This window comes from Eumetopias jubatus, unplaced genomic scaffold (genome assembly GCF_037043125.1).
Source record: "Eumetopias jubatus isolate StellerSeaLion01/CBP00866 unplaced genomic scaffold, mEumJub1_p1.0 scaffold_10, whole genome shotgun sequence".
Classification (NCBI taxonomy): Eukaryota; Metazoa; Chordata; class Mammalia; order Carnivora; family Otariidae; genus Eumetopias; species Eumetopias jubatus.
This window is the reverse complement of record NW_028274816.1, coordinates 113,599,122-113,626,203: the sequence shown is the minus strand read 5'-3', so window position 1 is coordinate 113,626,203 and position 27,082 is coordinate 113,599,122. Positions and strand designations below refer to the sequence as shown.

Below are 27,082 nucleotides of genomic sequence, written 5' to 3'. Positions count from 1 at the left end.
CACATGCTCATTAATTTGAATGCAGAGATGAACAAGATAAGCTCCCTACTCTCAAGAGCTCAGAGTATACCCAGCTTTCTCACAGACTAATTAATGCTGTTTCTATTTCCTAGTTCCAAAACCCTACTGAAAAAATTGTTATGGCCGTGTAATGCTTTCAGCTCATCAAAATCTCTGAACTCCCTCCACAGGTAATTCATCTTTAAAATGTATGTGGATCAGTTTCCTTGTGTGGGGAGTCCCTATGAGGGTTTATCATAAACCCTAGCATTCCCAGTGCCCAGCACCATGACACGTCTGCCCACACCTCACACTGCATTCTCTACGGTACACTGGTGGTGGTGAGGGGCGTTGAGGGTGAGAAAGCAGCGGGGGTGAGGACCGGGCGTCATCAAGCTCTGCATTACCAGTCTGTAATATGGACTCGATAAGGTCTACTCGGGCACTGCCGATTATAACGAGATGAAAGTAAGTAAAAACATCTAGCAGAGCACCCAAATGGCCAATAAATGTGTTAAAATGTAAGAAGTCAAAACACGGACTTGTCTGGGGTTCTTAATAGTCTTCCTTGTGAACTTCAGTGGGTGATTCATGTTTAAACTGACTGATCAAGAGAAGGTACACTAGGCTTGGCAGTGTCTGTTTAAAATAAAAAGTAGGGGGCACCTGGGTGGTTCAGATGGTTAGGCCTCTGCCTCCGGCTCAGGTCATGATCTCCAGGTCCTGGGATTGAGTCCCACATGGGCTCTCTGCTCAGTAGGGAGTCTGCTTCTCCCTCTTCCTCTGCCTCTCTCCCTGCTCCTTGCTCTGTCTCAAATGAATTAAAAAAAAAAATCCTTAAAAAAAAATAAAAAGTAGGCAAGTGAACAGTGAATTTTTTTTTTTAAAGATTTTATTTATTTGACAGAGAGAGACACAGCGAGAGAGGGAACACAAGCAGGGGGAGTGGGAGAGGGAGAAACAGGCTTCCCGTGGAGCAGGGAGCCCGATGTGGGGCTCGATCCCAGGACCCTGGGATCATGACCTAAGCCGAAGGCAGACGCTTAACCACTGAGCCACCCAGGCGCCCCCCCAATACTTTTTTGTTTTTAGAAGATTTTATGTATTTATTTCAGAGAGAGAGAGACAGCATAAGCCTGAGTGGGGGGGGGTGGATGGGTCGGTGGGTGGGTGGCAGAGAGAAGCAGGCTCCCCACTGAGCAGAGAGCCTGATGCAGGGCTCGAGCCCAGGACCCTGGGATCATGACCTGAGCTGAAGGCAGATGCTCAACGACTGAGCCACCCAGGTGCCCCGAATTTTTATTTCAAAAAATTTGTAAAAATGGACTTTTGGGTGAAGACAAGAATGAATGTGCATTCAAGTTTGTATACTCTGCTCCAGGCTACCAAAACCATGTGGTAGGAATCTTCTATTCTGCTTTCTGCCCACAAGCACCTGACCCAGAGCTTGCCAGTTAGTCCTGCCGTAGACCAAGGACCATCATCTGTGAAACTAACTCAAAGCTGTTATTTTATCTCACTGTTGTGTCAAAAAACAACACAGGATCAGACTTTTTGGAGTGCTGCACTTTAAATTTTATTAAAAAACAAGCAAACGTTTCCAACATATCAAATGCTTTAATTCTCATTTGTCTGTCTATAGGCATCAACCACGACAATACAGAGCAAACACAACAAAGTGAGTAACACAGGGTACTTAAGCAGTAGGTACATGGCACTGTGGCCAGGGGTGGGGGAGAAAGTGCAAAGGCCAGCTGGTGTGCGTGGCTGGAGCCATCCCAAGTGTTGACACTGTGGGCTCAGAAAGCCAGTTCAGCCAGCTCACCTGCGGGTGATTAGGGCCAAGGATCCAGGCTGCTCTAAACGTGTAGAAAATAGAATTACAAATCACAGTGCCCATTGTCTGTGGGGCTCCTTCAAACAGATCAAATTCCAGAGAAAGACTGCTGCCAGAGCCCAGAACCAGAGGAAGGAGATCAGGTGTTCTGATGAGCCACTGTCCTCGACTACAGCATGGCGCCCTTCTGGCAGGAATGTTCTCACATGTGGCACAGTCTGCGTACGTGATGGATGCCCTGTTGCCTGGACAGTGTGAGGGGAACAAGGGCAGCAACCTAACTTCCCAGCTCTCCTTTCTAACTTCCCACATTGGTCACCAAAAAGCACCACACAGTGGAAATTTCCTACGGTTTATCTTGCTCAGGGCGTTCTGGGTGGACACTTCCCTTTAGTGGTGAGGCAGCCCAGGAAGTGAGCTGCAGAGATGGAGGAAGTGTCTAGCATCAGCAATACACTCATATCTACAGCTTCTAGGTGACTCGCTTTCTTCTGACGTTTCTGCAGGTGACTAGGTTCAATCATTTAAGTTTTGTGAACTTCTGTATGAGAGAGGGACATTTTCGGATTCTTTCTCCAGATCCTTGGAATGTACCTTTTTGATACCTGCAAACCTCATGCACTGACTATAGTCAGGGCTGTGGGGGTGGGTAAACATGTGTGTATTTACAGAACTAAAATTAACTAAATACTTAGACCATTTCTACACTAAAATTAGAAACGGGAGGAACGGAGGTTAAGCCAGTGCTTTACTATTCAACAAAATGCCTTTAAAACTTGAGAAATAGCCCAATAGTCATATTCCAAGCAGCAACCGAGACCACCACAGTATTTTTCACCAGAAAACATGAGGTTTCTGAATATGTACAAATCAGCAGAAAATGAAACAGGTGATAAAAGTCATTAGAATAGTGGCTTCCAAACCCTTAAAAAAATAGTGGAATCCTTTTTTTTTTTCAAAAAGAGGAAGAATTTTATCTACCGAAATCTTATCTGAAGCAGCATCCAGCAGGGGGCTGCACCCAGTGAAGTGAGAAAGCAGGAGCCCCTGGGGGTCCACTCCACTGGCCCCCAGCACTGCTTGTTCTCTGAGACTCCATACATCATATCCAAAACCTGTTTCCACAGAAGGATCTGAGGCTACCAATTTTTATGTAATTGAGTCTAGACGGATACATGAATTTGGAGAGGATAGAATTCCTCTAGAAGAATGATTTGGGGGGAAGAACACAGTGGCCTGAAGGAAAAACAACTTTAAGAACATCCAATTCAATTTTTCTACAAGGTATCCATCCAGCAGAAGCCCTGGGTGAACACGAGGTATGGACCAGTCGCTTGAAAAATGTCAGGTGTGTATCATGAGCACCCGAGGTGCCTGTGAATAACACTGGAGATGGCTCTGTCCCATCTCCGGAGACACTGATTCCTCAAGTCAGGGGCTGGGCTTCAGCATCAGAGGCTGTCAGCGCCGAGGGATTTGTGATGCTGCAGGCAACGTGATCACACTTTGAGAAACAGGAGACAGGCCTTAAAGGGAAATTTGAGAAAGGCAGGGGCATATTTTAAAAGCAAAACCAAAACCACTGCTTCCGTCTTGTCGCTGAGAACATACCTTCATTCAGCCTGGGACAGAGTAAGAACACTCTTTTTTTTTACATTCCTAGGTATTTTTTAAAATAAATCTACTTACATTCCATTGTCCCAAATTAGGTAGAATTAAAAAAACCTCCGAATATGAAGTGCTGGTTCTTGCTTCAATATTATCATTTCAAGGAAAAACCACACAAAACTATCCCCTATTCTATTGACCTTTTTGGCCAAACAAGTAAAGATTATGTATTCGGATCCACATGAATCTGTAAATTAATAAACCTTTAAAGTATTCTAGTTAGTGCAAATTTAAAATTCCATAATACACAGTAAATACAATTTTGCTTTATATTATAAATGCAAACTATTTTTCTTTTGACATGCTGGTAGTATGTCAAATGACTTTACAATTTTTTTTTTAAGATTTTATTTATTTATTTAATTGCGAGAGAGAGAGAGAGAGAGAGAGAGAGAGAGAGAGAGAGAGAGAGAGAGGCAGCGTGAGAGGGAACACAAGCAGGGGGAGTGGGAGAGGGAGAAGCAGGCTTCCCGCAGAGCAGGGAGCCCGATGCGAGGCTCGATCCCAGGACCCCGGGACCATGACCCGAGCCGAAGGCAGATGCTTAACGACCGAGCCACCCAGGTGCCCCGACTCTACAATTTCTGAGTCACAGAATATTTTACAACTTTAAGTAGGCAAACATATTTCAAAAAGCAAATACTACATGTTTTGACACACCCTACAATAATAAAAATAAATAATTCTGACTATAAAATTTTTATAAACATTAGCTACGTTAAGGGTTCACAGCTAATTGTTGCAGAAAACCTAAAACTCATTTAAGATCACGTAATCTATCAGACAACCTGTATCTTAAAACACAAGTCAGTTTGATTTCTACTGAACATAACAGAGCACTGAAATTATCACCATCTACTTATGGGATCCATACGAGCTGCCAGGTACTCCGTGTTTAAGCCGCTAAGCTGAAGGAATTGGGAATGCACCAGGACAGCAAAGGATGAGAGAAATCTAAAGACAGACATGGAGATATGCTTTACTTCATGTATTCCTTCCTGAGAATGTAGAATTTGTTATTGTGTTTAAGTCAAGATGATTTAAAATGGAACAGGAAAATATTATGGCAAATTATTTTTTGCGAAGTACAGAATCCCTGGTGACGTTGACGTCTGCTACTCTAATGTGTAACCTGCAAACAGGAGCCTTGTAAACTGACCTTATTTAAAACAAGACCTATGCCTACCCATTTATTTGAAATGCTGGGTACATGTGCCTAAAAAGTAAATGGACTTTGCTAAAATGGTGTTTTATGATATGGTATTCAGAAATAACTTTCCCAAATGAAAATGAAGTCTGAATGACTAAAGCAAGAGAAAAATCTTCATGAAGAGTCAGTAGGTGAAAAAAAACCTCACTGGATTATGAAAATTGAAAAAACAATTTGTTTAAATACACAAGAGTGTTATATATAGATCTGTTCTAAATCCAATGTAACATTATGGTTAGAGTATGGTTTTAACCAAAAAGATAGTTATTTTGATTATTTTAATTCTGATATCCCAAACTATCTACTTTGATTCTACAACTAGCACTATGGAATTATATTATAGATAAATTACGGCCTAAAGTAAAGTGAATTTAACAGTATATTTATAAAATGTGACATCTGTAACAATGTTGATCATGAGTTAAGGAATAAAATTCATTATTCTCAAAACATGATCAGTCCATAAAAGAAAAATCTATAAAACTCTCCCCTCAACCTTGACGAAGCTGTATGAAAAAGGTGAAAACAGATTTGCTCACAAAATCTTTCAATACTAGAATTTAGCATTTCCTGTTGAGATCAGGAAGAGGTTAATTTAAGCAGAAAAAAAGTATTTTATATATATAATGCACTGACTACTGTATCACTACTAAGTTTTTCCTTCAAGGTATGGCCTCAGTCTGAGGGTGAATGAAATTTAAGTTTATGGCAATTCATGGATGACAGATCCGTAACAGATCCTTAAAGGAAGCTAATGGTGTTTTGGGGGATACATTCTAGTCTTTCAGAGATTAAAGTCATGAAAGACCACCAAGCCCACAGAATGGGCCATTTGTTAGGAAAACAGCAGGCTGGAGGCCCAATGGGTCGGCCTCACTGGCCTGAGGGTGCAGGCTGGTTCACACCAGAAGAGCGCCCTCTAGGGGGGAACCATGAGACTAGCCCTTCAGTAAGTTCTTGGCAAATGAGGGGTCAGATAAAAGAATGAAATGAAACTTTCAGTTACGCAAAAGTTGTTTGCCAGTGCTTTCATTCCCCTCTTTTTAAAAAAAAAATTGAGTAATATTTCTGAAGAATGAGAATATCTGGATAACATATATGTCAGGAGAATTAAATTATGGGTGTTAATTAGTCAACAGGCTATACTTCTGATTGTGACTAGCTGAATTTATGTGATAAATTTTTTTTAAAGATTTTATTTATTTATTTGACAGAGAGACATAGTGAGAGGGGGAAACACAAGCGGGGGAGCGGGAGAGGGAGAAGCAGGCCTCCTGCTGAGCAGGGAGCCCGATGCAGGGCTCGATCCCAGGACCCTGGAATCATGACCTGAGCTGAAAGCAAACACTTAACGACTGAGCCACCCAGGCGCCCCTGATATTTTTGTGATAAATTTATGTGATAAATTTAACTTATTAAATAAAGCCATATATTGTAAACACTAAACACAAGTATACCACAATGAAGAAAATAAATAAATAAAAAAATATCTCTCTCATTTTAAAATAAATATGATAAACATTTTAGCACAGGATTCTGTCTGCTTCCCCAAGAGGATTTTTGTTAAGTACTCTGGATATAAAGGACTACTATACTTCAAAATACTACAAGACCACTGAACTTTTAGAAGTTACCAATCATTATTGAACTTTTTTTGAGCAATTACTATGACTAATAAATTTTCTGTAGTACTTTTTTGAATTGTGTATACTGTCTTTTACTCAGGAGAAACTGGTCAACTGTCCAGTTCAGAAACCCTAACTTTCAATCCAAAGTGCTCTGAATGTTATTCTTTACCAGTTCACCTATGTGGTGGTCTTCTGGCTACACGGGGTTATAAACGAGATGCTGAATTCCAGCTCAATGTGGTCATTAACAGGGTTAAGCAAGCAACATCTGGGGGTCTGAAAATGCTCTCAAGATAAAAATTATAACAGAAAATTTAAGTATTGTCTTTCTTTAACACTTCTCCTTGTAGGTTTCCTAGAAATAGATCCTTACGGATCCACTCAGGGCTGGGCTGCAGGAAGTCTTCGGAGATAAGCTGCAGGAGGAGGGCCTGCATTACCCGTCCTGGTTTGACACGAATCATCTCCTTTCAAAAAAGCAGGTTCATTTTTAAAATGTTATGGTGTGTCACCACGTTAAGAATTAAGATGGCAATGATTTTTCCACCTACATCTTGCTGGACGTGTAATGTGTCCATCAACAATAAGGAATGAGGGCGCGTGGCTCAGAGTGAGTCCCACTCTCAAACAAAAAGCCCCGAGAAATACCTCACCTTTGAGTAATTAACGTTCCGTGACTTTTTAGTTAGTTCAATACGACTGGGGTGTTTTGCTGAAAAAGGAACAGGCGTCTGTAAACAACTGGAAAGTTGGCCGTTTCTGGAATGCTATTTACATAAACGTATACCCATTACACTACTGGTGAAATTAAGACTAAACAGTTGGTAGGGAATTTCTAACTTTCGGACGACCATGTATGTCCGCGTGTGTGAGGGTTCTCCTCTAAACTTGCATTTCCTCATCCGTCAACTCGGTTTCCTTCCTGTCCTCTTGATCGGAAGTACTGGAGATGTCCTCATCCGTCTGTTCTCCAGAGAAATACAACATCAGGGCGTGCGTCTTGTGAGTTATGGTCACGGTGCAGGGCCCCTGGGCCCACGGCTCCCCATCTACCTGCATTGGCATCATGGAGCACTTCAAAATCAACTGGTATTAGGGAACAAAGAACGAGAAGAAAGTCACTCCCCTAAAGTTCAGAAAGGTCTTCCTTAGTACTATCATCCACAGTCCCTTAACCCCTCTTAGGGACAAGTCTAAGCATTTCGTTCTCGGAGAACTAATCTGAATATACCTTTACTCATCAGTTGTTTAAGGGATTCTTTTCCATGGAAAGCTTTGTTTCTCCCACACCTCCGGTTTCCTCCCCAACACACCCAAGCCTTGGCGGAGGCTGAGCAACAGTACGGTTGTAAAGCACCGTGCGAGGCAAGCTGTAGTGGGCAGATCTGGATCAGTGGCTTAGAAACGGACTCGGACAAGTAGTCTCCGCACGTATGAAGCACAGAGCGACACCCCACCTACCCGCACTGTGTGTGCCTGTCCTATTCGAAAGGGGTTTGCCAGTTTCACTTGGATCTGAGCACAGTGGAAAGAGCCGTACACGCCAACGACCTCCAGCAAACCGTCATCATGCCTATGGGTGGACAGAAGAAACACGGACTACGTGAGGCAATGGAGGAAAATCAGCCCCGTGAGGACAACTATGTTCTCACGGAGATGGACAACCAACTGGTTAAATACTCCTATTAATGAGGTAGGCAAACCAGAAAACCCTTTAGAGAAAATACGAAGAGCCTACAGAGAACACGGGACGAGCTGCTTTAAAGGAAACACGGCACCCCAAAGTGGCCACCCGTGCACGCACCTGGCGAGAGGGTACGTCTCGTCTCCCATCCCTTCCCACAGTCTGCAGCCGCCGCCCCAGTAGCCGATGTTCAGAACTATGATGCCTTCCAGGTTGGGCAGTTCGACTCGCTCGCCGTCCAGCTCTAGCTTTAAAGAAATCCGAGCAGTTCATTACCATGGGGCACAGCCGCTCAGGATTCACGTCCATTTCCATCCACGCAGGTCAGAGGCGCGCGGGTAAGAGACTACGGCCTACTCACCGCCCCGCCCCCCCGCCCACGGACTCTGCCTTCATCTTCGGTACTTATTAGAATACATTAATTACAGCATTCTTTTTTAACAAGGTAAAATGGCACCATTTTTGTTAGGTCTCAGTATCTTTTTCCAGCCTTATCTAACTTGCTGTCCCGGTAGCGTCCGACACTCTTCCAGAACTACTGCCTTCCTTGGTTTCTGGGAGCCGACTCTCCTTCCCTGGGAACTTGTCCTCGGTCACTACCGAGAGCCCCGCCCCCTGCCTCACGCTAGCTGGGTCCTAGGCTCCTTGCTCTCGTCAGGCTGCAGACTCTGGAGGAAAAGCTCAGCCACTGCCATGTCGTTAACTGCCATAACTGCCGCCTCAGAGCTGACAGCTCCAGCCTGCCGGTCCGGGAGAGGACCCGGGCCAGATCTGCGTGACCCACTGCCCATCGAACACCTCCAACTGACCGCGGCCCGAGACTCCTATGCGCGGCACTGAGCTAATGTGGAGTGGAGCATCTCCTCTGTGGCCCTTACCACCGACTTCTCAGGGAAGGTAAAGGTGAAGTAGGCAGAGATGACCCCCAGGTGCCTAAGCCAGAAAGCTGGGGGTCATCTCTGCCTTCTTTGCCTTTACCCTCCCCTTCTAAGTCCTACCATGCCCACCACCCCCAGTCCAGCACACCCTCAGCTCTCCCCTAACGTGTTCCTATGGGCTCTGTCTGCCCTCATCTCTCTCAGAGCGGTGCGACGGGCGCTTACAAAATGCAAACGTGCCATCCCCCGATGACAGCCCTTCAGGGCTTGACTCATGCTTGGGATGAAATCCAAGTTCTTTAAAGGGCCAGTACGGCCCCTCTGAGATTTGGCCTCAGCTCTTTCGCCACTTTCCCTCCCGCAAGCCGTCCTCCAGCTTGACCTCACGCAAATATACCACGTTCTCTCTTACTTCTGGATGTCTGCACGTGCTCTTAGCTGAGAACAGCTTCCTTCTTTGGGGATCGGGCAGCAAAGCAAGATTTACTGAGCGACAGTAAAGTTTATTGAATGATAGAGTAAAAAGCTCTCAAAGAGGGGACCCGAGAGGGTTGCCCAGCCTTGAACAATTTTCACCTCCTTTCGCACTTCTTCCAGAGAGACTTGTTTCAGTCACTTTCCCTAGACGGTTGCTCTTACTTATTCTCATCAGACCGAAGGCCTTCCTTATCATGTCACCCCTCATACTGCCATGTGGCTTAGATGTCTTCCTTCTCTCTACACCGTACACTCAGGGAGAGCCGGGGATGTATCGAGTACCTAAGACAGTGCCTGGCCTTTGGTAGGTGGCTTCACAAATAGTATTTGTATAAGTAAAATAACAGACACACACAAAAATAAAGCGTTACCATGTCTGCTTCACTCTACCAATGCTATTAGAGCCCAGGACAAAGGAAATATGATAAAGCTGAAGGGAAGTGTTTTTATGGCAAACACTGCCGTTCGTCCCGTGCCTCAGCTGCAGAGTCTGTGAGCTCAGTGTTAGCCTGACGGCCACGGCCCTCCCTGGCCTATGTGTATCAGGCTCCTCACATCCCCTGCCCCTTGTTTTCTCTTTTCCCAAGCCGTCTGCCGGAACCTTCCCCTCTGACTTACTTTACTAGTTCTAGGTTTCTCTGTATTAATGTCTTTGTCGGTGTGGTCACCCATTACAGATTCTTTCTGGAAGTGAGCAAGGAATATATACAAGACTTTGCCATATCGGATACTGTAGCAATAAGCACTCGTTAATATCCTACTTTTACTGCTCATACATCTTTACTCTGCTTTAGTATATAAGAAAGATAGACACCTCAGCCATAATATAAATTACACTCTGCGTTTAAACTTCCTCTAGAGTCCCTGATGAGTCAGGCACTGTGTGAGACTGCTTAGCATGGGCCATCAAATACAAATGGAAGCTGTTCAGCATCAGTTAAACAGACGAGGTGGATAAACCTGGGTTTGAATCCTGGTTATATGTGTATTTGGGGACTGTGTGGATTTGGGCAAATTACTTAATTCCACAGTTTCCTCCTCTGCATAATGGGAATATAATAGTACCTGCTTTACAGGGCTATGGTGACAATTTAGGGGAATAATGTGTATAAAGCACTTAATAAAGTGCCTGGCACACAATAAATACTTCGTGTATGTTAGCATAATATGTTAACAGAAAATTCAGCATTTTTGTTAAAAAAGTTTATAATCACCTAAAACTTTAAAAGCTTACCTCAACTTTTTTATTCAAATCTTTACATTCTTGCACTAGACAGTCTTTGGTTCCATAGAATAAGTAAACAGCCTATGAGAAATGGATAGAAAAGGGGATATTAAAGCAACCTAACAAGCTCTGTAAGCAAGACAAGGACACTATGGCAGTTTCCTGACACAACCGTCAAGCCGTGTTTCCTTAGAGTGGACCCAATTCTCATGCGAAGAATGGGCACCACTACCTTTGAGCTGAGTTAGCCCATTTTTCACAGGGAATGTGAGATAGGTGTGGTTCGTGACTAAATGGTGTTTTCTCCCCGTTTATCCAAAAAGCTGCATTTTATAAAGAAATACTATATTAAAATTACAAAATTCTACCTTTTCCTAATATTTCAGATTACTTAAAGGAATACAGATCAATCTAGTGAACATTTTATAATCACTTTTGAATATAGAAAGGTTGATGAAAGCACTGAGATGTGAATTACTAATCATACAAACAGCAACACTTACTGCCTTAGTAACTATATGAGTAAGAGGAGACTGTTAATTTGAAATATCTGTGAAACAAAACCAGGAGGAAAACTGTTTTGCATTTAATTTTCACATCCTGTTGCTCAATCACAAAATGCCATTAAAAAAAAAATTTCAGGGGCGCCTGGGTGGTTCAGACGTTTAAGCGTCTGCCTTTGGCTCAGGTCATGATCTCCAGGTCCTGCGATCGAGCTGCACGTTCGGCTCCCAGCTCAGTGGGAAGCCGGCTTCTCCCTCTCCCTCTGACTCTCCTCCTGCTTGTGCTCTCTCTCTCTCAAATGGATAAATAAAATCTTTGAAAAAAATATAAAATCAAACTTCCACCAAAGGAAATCATTTGTACTAGAAATGAGAGTGATGATCATAGTTAAAAAGGCCGTGGTAAACAAACTGCTCCTTCTCTTACTTCATTTGCATTTTGGAGTTTTTTGAACCTAAAGGAATCTCTTTTTCCACTATGATTTCATAAAAACTTTCTCCTGCCTAAAATTTCTTTGCAGTTTTAGTTGCCATTTAAATAAGATAAGCAATCGGGTGCCTGGGTGGCTCAGTTGTTGAGCGTCTTCTGCCTTCGGCTCGGGTCATGATCCCAGGGTCCTGGGATTGAGCCCCGCATCAGGCTCCCTGCTTGGCGGGAGGCCTCCTTCTCCCTCTCCCACTCACCCTGCTTGTGTTCCTTCTCTCTCTGTGTCTCTCTCTGTCAAATAAATAAAATCTTTAAAAATAAATAAATAAATAAGTAAATGAGATAAGCGATCATGTATCTTTCCATCTAGTTGCTACCTAAACAAAATGTGCTTTTGTAAAACATTCTCTGAATTAAAAAGTGTGAGTTGTATTTTGATAAAATATATTTAAGGATCTAATTTGACAGTCTTACACAAAAACAGAGCAGGTAAATGCTTCCATAAGTAAGTTCTAGTTGAATCTACTTGAAAGGATGCTAGATAGAATTAAACTATTGATTTTTACTGTACCTTCGGTGATAAGCAGGCAATGTTATTTTATCCAACACACCTTATTAAGAATTCTGCTAGAAAACAGAGATGGCGCCTTCTCACGGTGAGCATGAAAATGGAGAGCCATGAGAGCATCAGGTCCAACGGAAAAATAGTTGTTCATTGTGAATTCCTGTGGGAGGGGGTACGAGGAAGTGACAGATTAAGAGGAAGTGAGAGATTATGCTTAGTCTCAGCCTGTGACATATGTTAAGTATGTAAATCTTAGTCTTTATGTTCTTTGTGAAAATTTTATACCTTCTGCATTTACTTTTCACTCAGAGCTGATACTATCCAGTGGTTTCCAGAACTAAAGCTTCAGTTGAAAGGCCAGTCACAATCCATATGAATTTCCCTTTGCTGTTCTGGTTAATATGCTATGCCTCAGATCTTACCATCCAGCCCGGCTCTGCTTTGCATCCAGGCTCTCCACGCCTGTGTTCCCATTACATGTGCTTTTTACTGTCACGGCAACTTGCAGGGTCCCCACTTCATCTATTTCCCACCCCGCAAGGACCCGTCTCCATCTCCAGCTCTGTCTTGCTCCTGAGCACTAAGCCTGCATCTCCAACTCCTGTCCAGTGTGCCACAGCCTCGAGGTTGAGGGGCCCCAAATCTAACTCCTTTTCCTCTTACTCAAACCTGAAACTCTTTTTATCTTCAGTTAATATCATTTCCATACATCCAGCCGTTAACAACCAGAAATGTGGTATAATATCTTCTCTCCTCCCCTAATACCGATTAGCTGCCAGGTCTCGCTTAAATCCGCCTCTAGAACGTCTTCCAATTTCCTGCTGAGAGGCCCCTTGTTCTGCCCTCGTGCAAGTTTCCAGGCTATTTTCACTCCGTCCCCAGAGGATCTGCTAGAAAATACAGAGCTGCTATCTCCGCAGTAGTTGCTACCCAGCATCTGCATTCCCCAGGATCTACTTCCTCTGCCTGGAGAGTCTTTTGTTCCTTTTTCTATTGGTCTAAATTGTGTTTACCTTGTAAGGACAACCTCACAAGTCACTTCCCCTGAAACCTCTCCTGCCTGATCTGCCGGGGAGGCACTGAGTGCCCTTGCTGTTTTTGCCCCCACGGCCCTCTTTTGAGTCCGACGTGGGGGGCTGAGCATGTGGGTTTCTCTTCTGCTCCGTGAGTGGCCCCCGGCGGCAGGGAGCACCATGGCTCTGTACCCCAGCACCATGCCACCCCCATACAGGGGCCACTGCCTCACGGCTGCGGAACCCGTTGCCGCGGAGGCCCTAGACACATACCTTGGGCTTTCTTAAGTTGTAGTACCCTTTATTTGTTACTTGAACCTTCCACCTAAAAAACAGAAATTAAAAAAAAAAGGTAATTATTACCAAATTAACCACCTGTTAACTATAATTATTACCAGTCAACTCTGGATGCCTGGAAATGAGGTTCTTCTATGAAAACAGCATTTGAAGAAATGAGCACATCAAAGCAACGACACAAATTCTGAGGTAAGTCCTCAGCCTCACATGACTCCAGTCCTTCCATGACAACACAATAGGCAGCAACAAAAGAAATGCCCAGCACCTGTACGTTTCAATTACACGGGAGCTACATAAGTCTTCATTTTTAAACCAAACGATATTCCCGAAGCTCCAGAAGTCCACCTTTTGGGGGAAGTACCACTCACCTGTCCAGTTTAATCGCATCCGCTTCCATCACGTTTCTTAAGACCTGCGCGACCGGGACCTCCCCGGCATACCCCGTGCCCCAGCCCAGGGTGTTGGACAGATCGTTGCCTGTTCCCAGAGGCAAGACCGCGACCTGGGGAATGTACTTCTCTTGTCCCTAGAAAACGGGAGGTACAGGTTAGATTTTTCTCTTCAGACCACTCGTAGGCTCACAGTATTTGGTAAAACTCACAGACCAAAGCGAGAAAGACACAACGTAACGACTGTCTGTTGTTTTGCTGAAGGTCATAGGAAGTGCTTAGTCATGAAATTCAAAATTGGCAATGTCTTCTAACATTCCTCTGCATAATACAAAACAGGACCTGAAGAGCGCCTCGCGGCCTCGGAGCAGCTGAGCTCCTGCTGTGAAAGGCACACAGGTCTTACAGATTGATACCTTAATCTTCATTTCATCCACCGCATCCAGGACCCAGCCCACAGTGCCGTCCCCCCCACAGACAAGCACGCGGGCTGAGTGACAGGGAAGAAGAGTGCAAAGCTGCAGGGCTTTGATGGGGGGGGTTTTAGTTACATCAAAAACCTAGAAATGAAAGAAAAGGAAAAATTATTTTTATCCAACGCCATCCTCCATTTGTGAGGGTGCTGTCCCTCCCGATGAGCATGGATATGGTTGAAGGAGAGTCCTGGCTATGGTGTGTTTAACAGCATGCCAGACTCTTGAGGTTCCTTGCAGCACATCCCGACACTGACCCTACTTAACAATGAGTGAGCCTCATTCCGTTGACCAGGAAGTGGAGGCGCAGGGAAGTTGAATAACTTGCCCGTGATTCCCCAGTAATTACATGCTGACATACAAATTCGATCCTATGGCGTGTCCATGATACAACACTGCCTCCTTCCTGTTCACAAGAAACCAGAATGTGCTAAGTTTATCTTTAACCAGTACTTCATACTTTATACTGGATTCTTCACATCCATGACTAGTGCAAGTCAGAGCATGTTTCTGGAAAACAGTTTTGCAATATGCATAAAATAACATAAAGATGCAAGGATGCTTGATATCTATAATTTTGTAAATGATCTAAGAAAATATTTCAAAAACCAAAAATGCGTGTTTATAAAAGTATTCAGTGCGGCGTTATTTACAGTTCTATAATCTTAGAGACAAACTCAACCTCCAACAGCAGGAGACTGGATGAACATGATATATCCATTCAATTAATTATCTTCCTCATTACATGTCTAATTATGAAGACTATATCACACCATGGACAAATATTAAGTAATTAAAACAATACAAATTTTAGATCTAGATTATTGTTACCATAATGTTAATATGGAGATGCACAGACAATTCATGGAAAGAACATGGACAAACGAAAACAACAGATGTATTCATGTGGGGAAACTGCAGGTGATTTTTTTTCCTTTTTATCATTTTTATAGTTTCCTTAAGTTGTACAATGTTGAAGGGGAAAAATACGAATTGGAAGGAAAAAAAAGTTACTGCATTTCTGATCGCTGCATGGGTTATTAACGTTTTTCAAAGTAGAAGCTACTACCATGTAAACTCAATGGTGTGATCCTTTAATTCTTATTTTTTAAATTGAGGTATAAGGCGCATGTAACAAAATGCTCATTTAAAGTGAACAATTAAATGATTTTTAGTACGTTTACTGAGTTGTAAAACCACCACCACCATCCAGGTTAGAACATTATCATTGCTCTGAGAAGACCCCTCAGGGTCTGGGTGCAGTCACTCCCCATCTATAGCCCTGGCCTCGGGTGGCCGCTCGTCTCCTGTCTCTGTGCACCTGCCTTTTCTGGACAAGCCCAGTAAGTGGAGCCACCCTCTCCAGGCCCTTGCACCTGGCCTCCTTCACTTAGCATGTTTCTGAAGCTCACCGTTGGTAACATGTATGCATCAGTACTTCGTCCCTGCTTCTCATGGAGTTACATTCCCTTGTGTGGGAACAAATTTATCAATTTGCCGGCTGATGGACAGCTGGGTTGTCTCCACTTTTCGGCTATTATGGATTTCACTGCTATGAATGTTTGCGGGACACATGCTTTCATTTCCCTTGGGTCGGTTGCTAGAAATGGGATTGGTAGGTGGTATGGTGAATTTATGTTTAATTTTTCAAGAAACTGCTGCACTGTTTTCTAAAGTGGCTACACCATTTTATATCCTCACCACGAAAGCACCTCTTTCTCCATGTATTTGAATGGCTTGATACTTTTAAAAATTCTTTCTATAATCAAGTGGCGACTGTTTTAAAGCATTAACCACTATTACAACGATGGAAAATGAAAAGCTAAACATGACAAGAAACACAGAAGATTAACTAAATTTTCTCTTTAGTTACCTGGACTGGGTTTAGGAGAATCCTAAATTCTCCCAGCAGCCCTTCTCCCATGTTCGTTCCACTACGAGAGTTGGCCAGGATTATTAACGGGGTCCATTGCCTTCCAAGCTTAGAGGCTAGCTAAAAAAATTAATGCGAGTGAAAAGGGTTTAATATCTCAAAGATGGCGAGCAATAAAATTTTCATTTCCTGGTAACAAAAGTGCTGTAAATTTGCTGGGAAAAGAACTATCTCAGTACAATGAATACAGTATATAAATCAAAGAATTCTAGGAATGGAAAGTGAACTCAGATGAATAATTTAACTCACACTTATTGTACTAATTCTCTTCTCCATTATTCTAGATAAGTCACCTGGTGATGCCTGGATACTCATGTAGGAAGGAACTAACAAGGTAGCCCATTCAACTACTAACTCAAATTGTTAGCAAGTTTTGACTTAAACAGAGTTAAAAATCTGTCTTTCAATAACTTTCATCATTCTAATTTTGCTTCCTAAAGCTACAAGAAATAATTTTATTTGTTCTTCCACTGAACTTGTGCTCAAACACCTGAAGCATTAGATCTTTTATCAGTCTTGTCTCCTAGGTGATCCATTTTAGGTTCTTTCAACTGTTCACAGAATGGACACAGATTTTCTCTGCTCTTACCTTGACTGTCCTTCTCTGGATGTATTCTATTTTAGTTTGCAAGCTTTTTTTTTAATTAAAAAAAATTAAAAACGGGGTACTCAGAATCAGATTCAAGAATCCAGATTTGCGCAAAGGCCAAAGTCAAATGAAATTCATGTTCCTCTAACCTTTCCATTTCTTTCTTCTCCCCTTCTCCTTGTGGATGTAAACATGAATGGAGATATTCCACAGTCTTATGTAGTGATTCTCATCCCTTAGGATCTCAGATTGAATTTAGATATATTAGGGGATTCTATGTTTAAAAAATATGTATCATAACATTAAAAATTCTTTTAAGATTTTTATTTATTTATTTTAGAGAGAGAGTGAGCATGCGTGAGCTGGGGCAGGGCAGAGGGAGAGGGACAAGCAGACTCCATGCTGAGTGAGGAGCCTGGACTCGATCTCAGGACTGTGAGATCACGACATAAGCCAAAACCAAGACTCAGACACTGAACTGATTGAGTCACTCAGATGCCCCAATGTTTTTAAATTTTAAAATGCCTTTTTCTTTGGCAGGAATACCGATAAAGATGACATTTAAGATATAAAATCGTAATTGGAAAAGACACATAATTTAATTTCGAAATAAAATAGTTTAATTGGGGCACCTGGGTGGTTCAGTCGGTTAAGCGTCTGCCTTCAGCTCAGGTCATGATCCCAGGATCCCTGTTCAGTGGGGAGTCTCCTTCCTCCTCTCCCTTTGCCTCTGCCCCTCCACTTGCTCGTGTGTTCTCTCTCTCTCAAATAAATAAATAAAATCTTTAAAAAAAAATAGTTCAATTATTTTGGCATATTCAAGTAGGAAATAAATGCAAATTTTTATAGTTATCCCTTAAGAACTACATACAGAGAGACACATATCTATCAGTTTCCATACACATACACACTGCAAAGTGTCACTGACAGCTTTAATGTTCAAATTATTTGTAAGGAGCACCGAATGTGCAAGGTAAACTTATCTCTAGGCACCCTACATAAAGTTCTAAGTAGAAAAATTCTGTTAGAACAATGCATGAGGAAAATCCATGTTTTCTTTTCATGGATAGTAATAATGAATTTCAAAGCTGGCTGTTTATGAGTCATCTGAGGATCTTAAAGGAATACAGATTCCTGGGACCTGCCGTAGGCCCACTAAATCAAAGCTGGTGAGGGAGATGCACTCAGGAATCTGCATTCTCAAAAAGCTCCCCAGGTGACTCAGATGCAGGCAGTGACTGAGAAACCAGTAAGAGAACATTTCCAATTTCCCTCTAGACATGAAAGGACTCTAGAGCCAAACTCTGAGGCACCTCCCTGAATACGGGGCAGGGCTCTCTGGCCCGCTATTACGATTCTTCCCTCCGCACTCTGTACCTGTCGCATGCTCGGGACTTCAGCGGCTTTATGAAAATCAATTACATAAGGAAAAATGAACTCTGATTACCACCGCATAATCCGTTTTTTTGTCTTTACGCATCTGATTAATAGAAGTCAAATAACTTGGGGGGATGATGAGGTTTCTGAATTCTCCAAAATCACATTTTTCATTCTTCAAGCTATTTTTCATGCACTCATCATGTACTGTTTTCTGACACCAAATGCACCTGAGGGAAGGAAGAAACAAAGACAATTAATTTTAAACCATAATTTTAATGATGGGTAAACCGATTATTCTGTCAAAAAAATTAATAGTAATCTCATCACTATTAGACAAAAAAATCGAGCAAATAAAAGATTTACAACTCTCTACTTAGTGAAAATGGGCAATCAAGTTTGAACATACTTGGCAGTGTAATCTAATAGTGGTTTTTAAAGTGTGGTCTGGGGCCCCCCAAAATCCTTTCAGGACAACTCTGAGGTCAAAATCACTTTAATAATAAGGGGCACCGGGGTGGTTCAGTCAGTTAAGTGTCCTTCTTTTTTTAAGATTTTATTTGTCAGAGAAAGCGAGAGTGCGTGCATAAGCAAGGGGGTGCGATAGAGGCAGAGGGAGAAGCAGATCCCCGACTCTCCGCCGAGCAGGGAACCCAATGGGGAGCTTAATCCCAGGATCCTGGGATCATGACCTGAGCCAAAGGCAGATGCTTAACTGACCGAGCCACCCAAGTGTCCCAAGGTGTCGGACGCTTGATCTTAGCTCGGGTTTTGACCTTGGGGGTCATGAGTTCAAGTCCCACATTGGGCTCCACGCTGGACGTGGAGCCTACTAAAAAAAGACAAAAACCCTTTAATAATAATACCAAGCAGTTATTCTATCTTCCTTCTCTCAAGAGTGTACAGACCCAATGCAGAAGCAGACAGGAGAATCTAGGTGGCCTCTAAATTAAAAAAGTGTCCCAAAAAAGTAAAACAGTGTCGCTCTTCTCACTAAATTTTCATTAAAATATTTTGTTATATTACTTAAAAAATGAGTATTTAAATAGTTTCTCAATTTTAATGTGTAACATGGTAAATGCCAGTAGACATAATCCACATAAACAAAAGTGGGTCTAGAACCGTGGTTCTGAATCTTAATTAAATGCCCCCTGGCCTGGGTCTTTGAAGTGTTTCCTCAGTCTAGTTTGTCCAGTTTGAAAACCTCTTAACTTATGACCATCTGTGAACACTCTAGTAAATGTAGCACAATAGTCAATTTCTTGTTGGCAGTTAATACAAAACTAGCCTATACGTTTGCATTTGAAATACAGACAAAAGACATTTACATTCTGATTTGCCTCTCAGAATGCGTGTGTGTGGAACAAGCAGAGAATAGCGCTGGAAAGGTCCTAGGTTTCCATTTTTAATCTGCTAAGAATTTAATCCACTTACAGACAAGGCAGAGCTGACCATACAGACAAAAGCAGACCCACAGAAAATAATGGTTATAATTAAATGAATTAAAAAAAAAAAGAGGATAAAAGTCTTTCGCCCAAGGTCAACCCTTCCGGACTTCTATTTTAAGGTTGTTTTTTTCCGATGGATGTTCAGATTTGCCAAGTGATTACTGATATTTACTCAAGAGTCCTATTTACTTCTGAAAGAAGTGTTATCTGCAGGATCTGTTAGAAAACTGTAAAACCACTTGCATATGTTTTGTTAGTACTCGCTTTCAAACTAAGCCTGAGAAACCACAACAGACTGCTTACGGCAGGCCAAGTCCACCAACCCCACCTACTGCGTGCGCTAGTCACTTTCAAATAGGGTACTGTTACTGAGAATAACGTGAAAGGGTCCTCCTGAATTATTGCTGTCCTCTGGGAAGAAAAGTGGGGCTGAGGGATGAGAAGAATGTTCCCCTTTTACTCTATATTCTTCCGTACTGCTGTACTGCTTGAGTTTCTAAAAACTAGGGTATATTCATGAACTCCCTTTATAAACTTTTAAAATTATATTTTAAATAATATCAGTGTATCAGAAAGACAGAAAATAAAAATCATCCAGAGACAGTTCCTCGTAACTTTTTGATGTACTTCTCAGTTTTACTGTGCATATATGCTTGTTTTTCAGGAGGGATATGATGTATGTATATACATCCGGACAGTACTTTTCTTTCCAAGTTCTCATGAATGTTGTTCTATGCCATTAAATATTTTATTTTTTTAAAGTTTTTATTTATCTATTTTGACAGAGAGAGAGAGAGACAGCAAGAGAGGGAACACAAGCGGGGGAGTGGGAGAGGGAGAAGCAGGCTTCCCACGGAGCAGGGAGCCCGATGTGGGGCTCGATCCCAGGACCCTGGGATCATGACCCAAGCAGAAGGCAGGCGCTTAATGACTGAGCCACCCAGGCGCCCCATCTTTTACTAGCTTTTAATAATTTCATGCACTTTTTATTGATGTAGGATATCAGCCTCTTTTCTGTCACATTTACTACAAACTTGTTTCATGTACATCAGTTTATTTTTTGATAGATCTCTATTTCCCTTTGTGATTTATTTAAATGCTTTTATGCTCTGAAGTCCTTCACCATTTCCAAACTAGACACTCGCTTATCTCCCCGCCCCCCCCAATTCAGTTTTCATATCTCTGTCTTTAATTCAGTGCTTCTTCTGGGGCTACAGGTTCCACTGAGAATCTCATGAAAGTATCCGGATTTCTTGGAATCTTAGCCATCTGTGAACTAAGAGCCCCTGCTTTAATCCATCTGGGGTTTATTTTGGTATATAGTGTGATATGAAGATCTTGCTTCCCCCCCGCCCCCAAGGAGTACCTGTCCTAGCACAATTCATAAAATAATCTTTTCTATCCCTACTGATTTGGGACACCTTTATCATTTACTACATTCTCATCAATTTCACAAAAGATTCTTTTACCTAAAATGATGGCTATCATCAGCCTTTGCTCTGTAAAGGTAGAGCCAAAATGCATGCTAGCTATCCAACATTATACTTTTCCTTACAAATACCATATTCGAAATCGGGACTGGTCTCTTTATGTATTTTGTAATTAGTGTTTAAATTGATCTAGATTTCAAACCTGATGGGAAAATAAGACATTGCTAACAATGTCTTGATATTTTAGTTTCAGCAATCATATCATTGACTAATTGCTTCTTTTTACTTTGAAAATTTTAACATACACAGAAGTCAAAAGTATAGCAAAATGACTGTAAGCCAACCCTTCACTTTGATTCTTAATATTTTTTTCCCACAGTTGCTTTATCTCTTTCGATGTGAACTCCTATATTCCTGAATCATTTGAAAGTATTACAGACATTATGAGATTTTACCTTTCAATACTTCAACATGTATTTCCAAAATATACAGTCTTTTTAAAATGTTTTGCATTAGGATTTTTTTCCTACAGTAAACATAGATAAGCCCACCACCTACATTTCAGCATTAATATCTTACTGTAATTGCTTTGTTACATTTCTATCCATCCATTAATCCACCTAATTTTTGGTGCATTTCAAGTAAACTGTAGATCAGGATACCTCCTAAATGCCTCACCAAGCATCATATTACTACCTAGAGCCCATCATTTTTCTTTTGACGTAAAATTTACATGTGATGAAATGTACAAATTAGTACATTGGCTGAGTTTTGACAAATGAACATTTTCATGTAACTAAAACCTTTACCAAGACATAGAACATCACCCTATGTGCCATTCTTGTGCAGGAGTATGACTGCTTTATTTTTTTAAAAAGAAGCTTTACAGGGGCGCCTGGGTGGCTCAGTCGGTTAAGCGTCCGCCTTCGGCTCAGGTCATGATTCCAGGGTCCTGGGATGGAGCCCCGTGTCAGCTCCCTGCTCAGCGGGGAGCCTGCTTCTCCCTCTCTGCCCTGCTTGTGTGCTCTCTCTCGCTATCTCTGTCACTCTCTCTGTCTCTCTCAAATAAATAAATAAATCTTAAAAAAAAATTAAAAAAGAAAAAAAGAAGCTTTACAAGGGGAAAAAAGAAACTACTGGCAACACTGCTTATTATTTTCTGTAAAGCTACCTGTTGATGATGGCTCTCTTCTTTAGTTTGCTGGAAGAGGCGGCAGAACTACACGTCACGTTGAGATGTTCGTGTATGATATTCCCATGACAACAGGGGTTGGCCAACTACGAGTATGTCTGCCACCTGATTTTGTGAATAAAGTTTTACTGAAGCACAGCTATCCCCTTTCATTTATGTACTGTCTCGGGCTGGTTTTGTACTATGATGGACAGTGCGTTAAGTAAGGGTCCACAAAGCCTAAAACACTAAGTTTTGGCTCTTTATAGAAAGTTTGCCCACCTCTGCTCTAGAAGATGATCTGGTATCTTTCACTGTTTCAGATAATGAATGAAATGAATAAATACATACCAAGAGAACACAGAAACATAAAGTTTAAGATCAAAGCCGAGGGGTGCCTGGGTGGCTCCGTCATTAAGGGTCTGCCTTTGGCTCAGGTCGTGATCCCAGGGTCCTGGGATCGAGCCCCACATCGGGCTCCCTGCTCAGCGGGAAGCCTGCTTCTCCCTCTCCCACTCCCCCTGCTTGTGTTCCCTCTCTCACTGTCTCTCTGTCAAATAAATAAATAAAATCTTAAAAAAAAAAAAGATCAAAGTGGAGACTAAAGTGGCCAATGTAATTACCTCCTCAAAGTCAGAAGCTTTGTTTCATTAATCAGTGTATGTGTGTGTGTGTGGTGGGGAGGGATAGGATGTAATGAAGAAAAGGTCTTATCAATAAAAAGGCACCTTAAGTTTTCTTAACAAGAGACGGAATACTATGAGGAAGAAAGGTTTATTTAAAAACTGTAACAAATACTTATAACAAAATTCCCTATTTTAGTCAGAAGAGAGGTGGGAAGAAGAAAAGACCAGGAAAGGGGCCTAAGATACTAGGTGCAGGAACACATTCTAGTGACTGGGGGTAGATGTGGGGACACACACACAAGAGAAAAAATTTACAGGGAAAGTAGAATCTGGCACAATGCCTGGCACAAAACAGATGCTTGCTATGTGAAAATTAAATAATGACTAAATGAGTATAAATTAAAGGGCCTGTGTCAGTTATTCTGCAGAGCTTAAGTGGGCTGCAGGCTTTAAAATCAGTTATTTCCTGAGTCTTTATAGTTCCCTTAAGTCTCGTACTTAGATTGTGATACAGACACGGAAGGAGCCCTTGCCAGGGCTAGATAAAATCCAGAGAGGGACAGTCGGCTTGTGTTTAAAGGTTCTAAACAGATATTTATTTTGTTTATTTTTCAGAAATATCTAATTCCTACAGAAGGTCACAGCAGACAGTAATCCTGCATAACATTATTGGCTAAAATAAATCAGAATACTACAAAACATTCAGGACACTTCTATCCTGGGATAGTAAACACTTCCTAAATTATACAGAGATAATTTCTACCATGGTTGAGGGGTTCTAGCATGCTGGGAAAAGACTGCTCAGTAACTGGTAAGAACAAGGTCGTGAGGAAAAAATCATCATGTTCACTGTGCACAAAGGGAAGGATACCTCGTTAAGGACAGAGGCTGATGTTGTAAAAGGTACATAAATACAGCAGTGGTTCTACAACTTTAGAATTACCTGCAGAGCCTGCTAGAGCAAAGATTGCTGGTCTCCAGGCCAAATTTCTGATTCGGTGGGTCTGGGGTGAAAGTAGGGTTGCCAGGAAAATAGAGGATGCTTGGTTAAATTTCAATTTCAGATAAACAGTTTTTTTGGTATAAGTCTACCCCAAATATTGCAAATGTTTTATTTTGTTTGCTAAATCTGGCAACACCAGAATGTGCATTTCTAACAAGTTTCCAAATGATGCTAATGCTGCTGGTCCGGGGAACCTACTTTGAGAACCACTGAAATATAGGCTGTTATGTCATCATCGAGAAGGAAAGATTGGTACCTGGGGGTGAGTAGAAGATCAGGTAAGGGTTCCTGGAGGAAAGGGCATGAGATGAGTCTCTAAGATGCCTAGAAACTAGCTAGGGGAGGAAAGCCTTGAGAAAGAGAAGGGCAGAACAAAAAAGCCTGATATTTTAAGGAAGGCACAGCCAGCTCAGCATTGCTGGTGCATCAAGTTTAATGCAGGCGGTAGTAGGTAAACCTGGAAGGGTAAGCGGGGTCCGGAGAGCACGTAAGACCCTGGGTATCATGGTGAGCACTGGAAGTTTACACTGAAAGACCATCAGGGTAAGTGATGGGAGCAACTGAAGGGGTTTACTAGGATTATTCGTTAAGGAGTATGTGAAGCACAGTTAAGGTATTTATGGAAGCCATTTTTATCTAATTCTGCAGACACAAAGAAGGGAAGGGAGTAAGATGCAAGTCATGTCATCTTTCCAACTAATCCTAGGTTTTGAAAACTAAAGCTTACCTATAGAGAGAATTATGAAATTTACTTAAAGATGCTGGTAACCTAGCTCTCACTGATGCCAAAAGAACAATATCTAAATTTGAAAGATACCAAATAAAAATTAATGGTTATAAAACTCAGTAGTTGTTTAAAATGTTTTTGAAAACTTTTCTTAAGTCTAAAGCTGATGTGTAAAATTGTTAAAAATAAGATTTAAAAATAGGTGTTGACCTAAGAGTGCTCATGCTAAGTTAAAAAAAAAAGGGGGATTTTGAAGTAAAATAAAAAATAAAGACAACAATTAAAAAGTAACTTGACATCCAGTGTCAGCTTTCGAATTTAGTTCCTAAACACTCTTAGGGCCCTTTCCACTTGTCAGAAATTAAACTCATGACAATGAAGATGTCCAGACCTAAGGCTGAGCCAAGGCTAGGAGTGCCTAACCCTAATCTGGGGGTTAGACATCCCAGACACAGGTCTATTTTACCACCAAGTAAAATTCTTTCAACTGTAAAATGAGAGCAGATGATCTGCGGAAGCAGCCTTCCTTCTTACCAACCTCTAAGAACAACAAAGGGTGTCTTCCCTATTTTCAGACAGTATTTAAGAACATTAATGTGTTGTCCCGTGTGTGTATTCAGAAGCCGCTAAAATATTCTTGGCTTAACCAAAGACTCTTGTCTGAGATGCTACATGTCCTGGAAGGCCATTTGGCAAAAGTGGAGTGCCTCTAAGTGCTATCTTTCACGACAGCAGCGATATCTAGATTTGAAAAAGATGCTTCTGATGCGCCATGGAATGACACTCATTTTCATTCATTTCCCCATTCATAATACCCCAAGGAGAAGGATCAGTTTGGTGAGTCTAGGGAAAAGCTAATTTGTCCATACTTGGATTCTCCTTACTTAAAATGGAGATAATCAATAGGAACAAAAGCTAAAATACAACACACCGTGGCTATGAAGTCTGCAGCACTCAGAGACCTCCGGATCCAAGTTAAGTGCCAAGTTTCATTACCCAAAAGGGCAGGCTGGCTGAGGAGTGGGGACTGGATGTATCATCTGGGCAAATGACTACTGCAAAGCTGCCCTGCCTGTCCAATTCCAGGGACGTTTATGAGCTTGTTTCCTCGAAGTGGACAGTTTAGGCCATTTGCAGAGATCAAGGTAGGCCTCTCCGCCCACTGCATGAAATCCTGACTCCGACGCCGCATTCTGGGGCACAAAGTCCTTACCTGTAATCGCAGAGCTTGGGCTGGCTGCCGCACTGCTGCTTGCAGACCACACAGTAGCTGCACAGGGGCACGTTGCCCCGGATCCAGTGGTGGGGCATGGCGTCCAGGGCCCTGCTGTCACTCTTGAGCATGATCTCCTTGCACGGGAAGCGCTTGTCGGCCTTCTTGAGGCAGCCCTCGTCCACGCGCAGCCCGCAGCAGTCGCAGAAGGCGCCCAGCAGAATGTGCTGCGCACACACGCAGCAGTAGGTGGGCTGGCTGAACAGGTCCGTGTCGCGCCAACCGTGCTTGCTCTTGCGGAAGATGTCCCTGCGGTGCAGTTGCCGGCGCGACCGCTGGAGGCTGCACCAGAAGGTGATGAACACGGGCAGCAGCACCGAGCACAGCGTCCAGAGGACCAGGTGCCCGTCGGCAAACAGGCCCTCGTAGGGCGCCGGCCGCTTCTCCCCTTCCATCTTGTCCAAGGCCGATTTCTCACTGAGAGACAAACAGGCGGGGTCCACCCGGGGCTCGCGGTCCCCGCCCGCCCCCCGCCTTTCAGGGGACCCCGAGGGCGCCGTCCGCCCAGGGGGCCCCGCTGTCTCCAAGGAGGCACAAGCGCCGCGTCTTCCCGGCGGCCCGACCCCGAAGCCTCCCGCCCAGCCGCGCCGAGGGGGCGGCGCCCAGCGCGCTCACGCTCCTCCCCGCGTCGGGCACCAGAGAAACGGACAGGCTGCCCTCGGCGGGGAGGCGGCCGCGGTGCTGGGCGCCCGGACCTCTGGGCACTGTGGCGCACGTGGGCCGCGCGGCGCCGGCAGCGCCCGTGACCGTTAGCTCGGGGCCCGCACTCCGCTCCCGGGCGCAGCCGCTCGGGTCGAGCGCGGCCTCTCGCAGGCCTCCACCCGCTCACCCCTCTCCCGAGGCCTCGCGACCGGCCCCCGCCCGCCCCTCGGGCCCTACCTCGCGTGGGCGGGGGCGCGGCCCCGGGACCCAGGGCTTGGGGCTGCCCTCGCGCCGCCGCCCGCACGAGCCCGCCTCCGGAGCCGGTCCAGGCGCCGACGCCGGCGAAGGGCCCCGCGAGCCGTACGCACGCCGAGCCGGGCGGCGCGGCCGCGGGCGGGGGCGGGGGCGGGGGCGGGGGCGGGGCCTGCGGCGCGAGCCCCGGGGCGGGGCGGAGGTGTGAGGAGGGACGCGGAGGCCGACGGGCCTGGGGGGGCGGGCCTTGGGTAAGGGTGGGGCCAGAGGAAGGGGCTGGGCCGCGGGCGTGGCTTAGGGAGTACGGTGGGCGGAGGAACAGTAAGGTGGGGGCGGT

At 43.5% G+C, this 27,082-nt stretch overlaps 2 protein-coding genes across 10 annotated transcripts in view; one reads left to right on the top strand and one right to left on the bottom strand.

The window, feature by feature from the left end:
* TRIM25 (tripartite motif containing 25) overlaps nucleotides 1-22,665 on the top strand; it is a 54,847-nt gene extending 32,182 nt beyond the window's left edge. The window contains exons 10-13 of one of the 8 annotated variants that reach the window (XR_003607505.2): nucleotides 114-191; nucleotides 13,514-13,601; nucleotides 16,492-16,541; nucleotides 22,249-22,665. Coding sequence is in view for 5 of the 8 variants with exons in the window: in XM_088028333.1 (XP_087884459.1) it covers nucleotides 114-191; nucleotides 6,694-6,937 (322 nt within the window). In the remaining 3 variants the exon portion in view is untranslated. Of the gene's footprint in view, nucleotides 1-113; nucleotides 1,614-3,121; nucleotides 3,186-6,693; nucleotides 8,366-13,513; nucleotides 20,430-22,248 lie in introns of those variants that run through there. The other 7 variants (XR_003607506.2, XM_028092982.2, XM_028092981.2 and 4 more) reach the window with 7 other exon arrangements.
* Nucleotides 1,598-26,847, bottom strand: DGKE (diacylglycerol kinase epsilon). Of its 2 annotated transcripts, XR_003607509.2 has the most exons (13): nucleotides 26,731-26,814; nucleotides 25,792-26,268; nucleotides 18,244-18,403; nucleotides 16,148-16,267; nucleotides 14,218-14,361; nucleotides 13,781-13,938; nucleotides 13,389-13,440; nucleotides 12,149-12,262; nucleotides 10,617-10,688; nucleotides 8,148-8,275; nucleotides 7,805-7,916; nucleotides 6,997-7,429; nucleotides 1,598-3,363 (listed from the first exon to the last, which is right to left on the bottom strand). XR_003607509.2 is itself a non-coding variant. In XM_028092986.2 (12 exons), exons 2-12 carry the CDS (start codon nucleotides 26,244-26,246, stop codon nucleotides 7,226-7,228), a joined length of 1,719 nt encoding a protein of 572 aa, XP_027948787.1. In that variant the 5' UTR covers nucleotides 26,247-26,268; nucleotides 26,731-26,847; the 3' UTR covers nucleotides 1,598-7,225. The 2 variants fall into 2 exon arrangements, 1 of the variants encoding a protein (XP_027948787.1); XM_028092986.2 differs by having other exon boundaries at nucleotides 1,598-7,429; nucleotides 26,731-26,847.
* Between the last annotated feature and the right edge of the window lie 235 nt (nucleotides 26,848-27,082).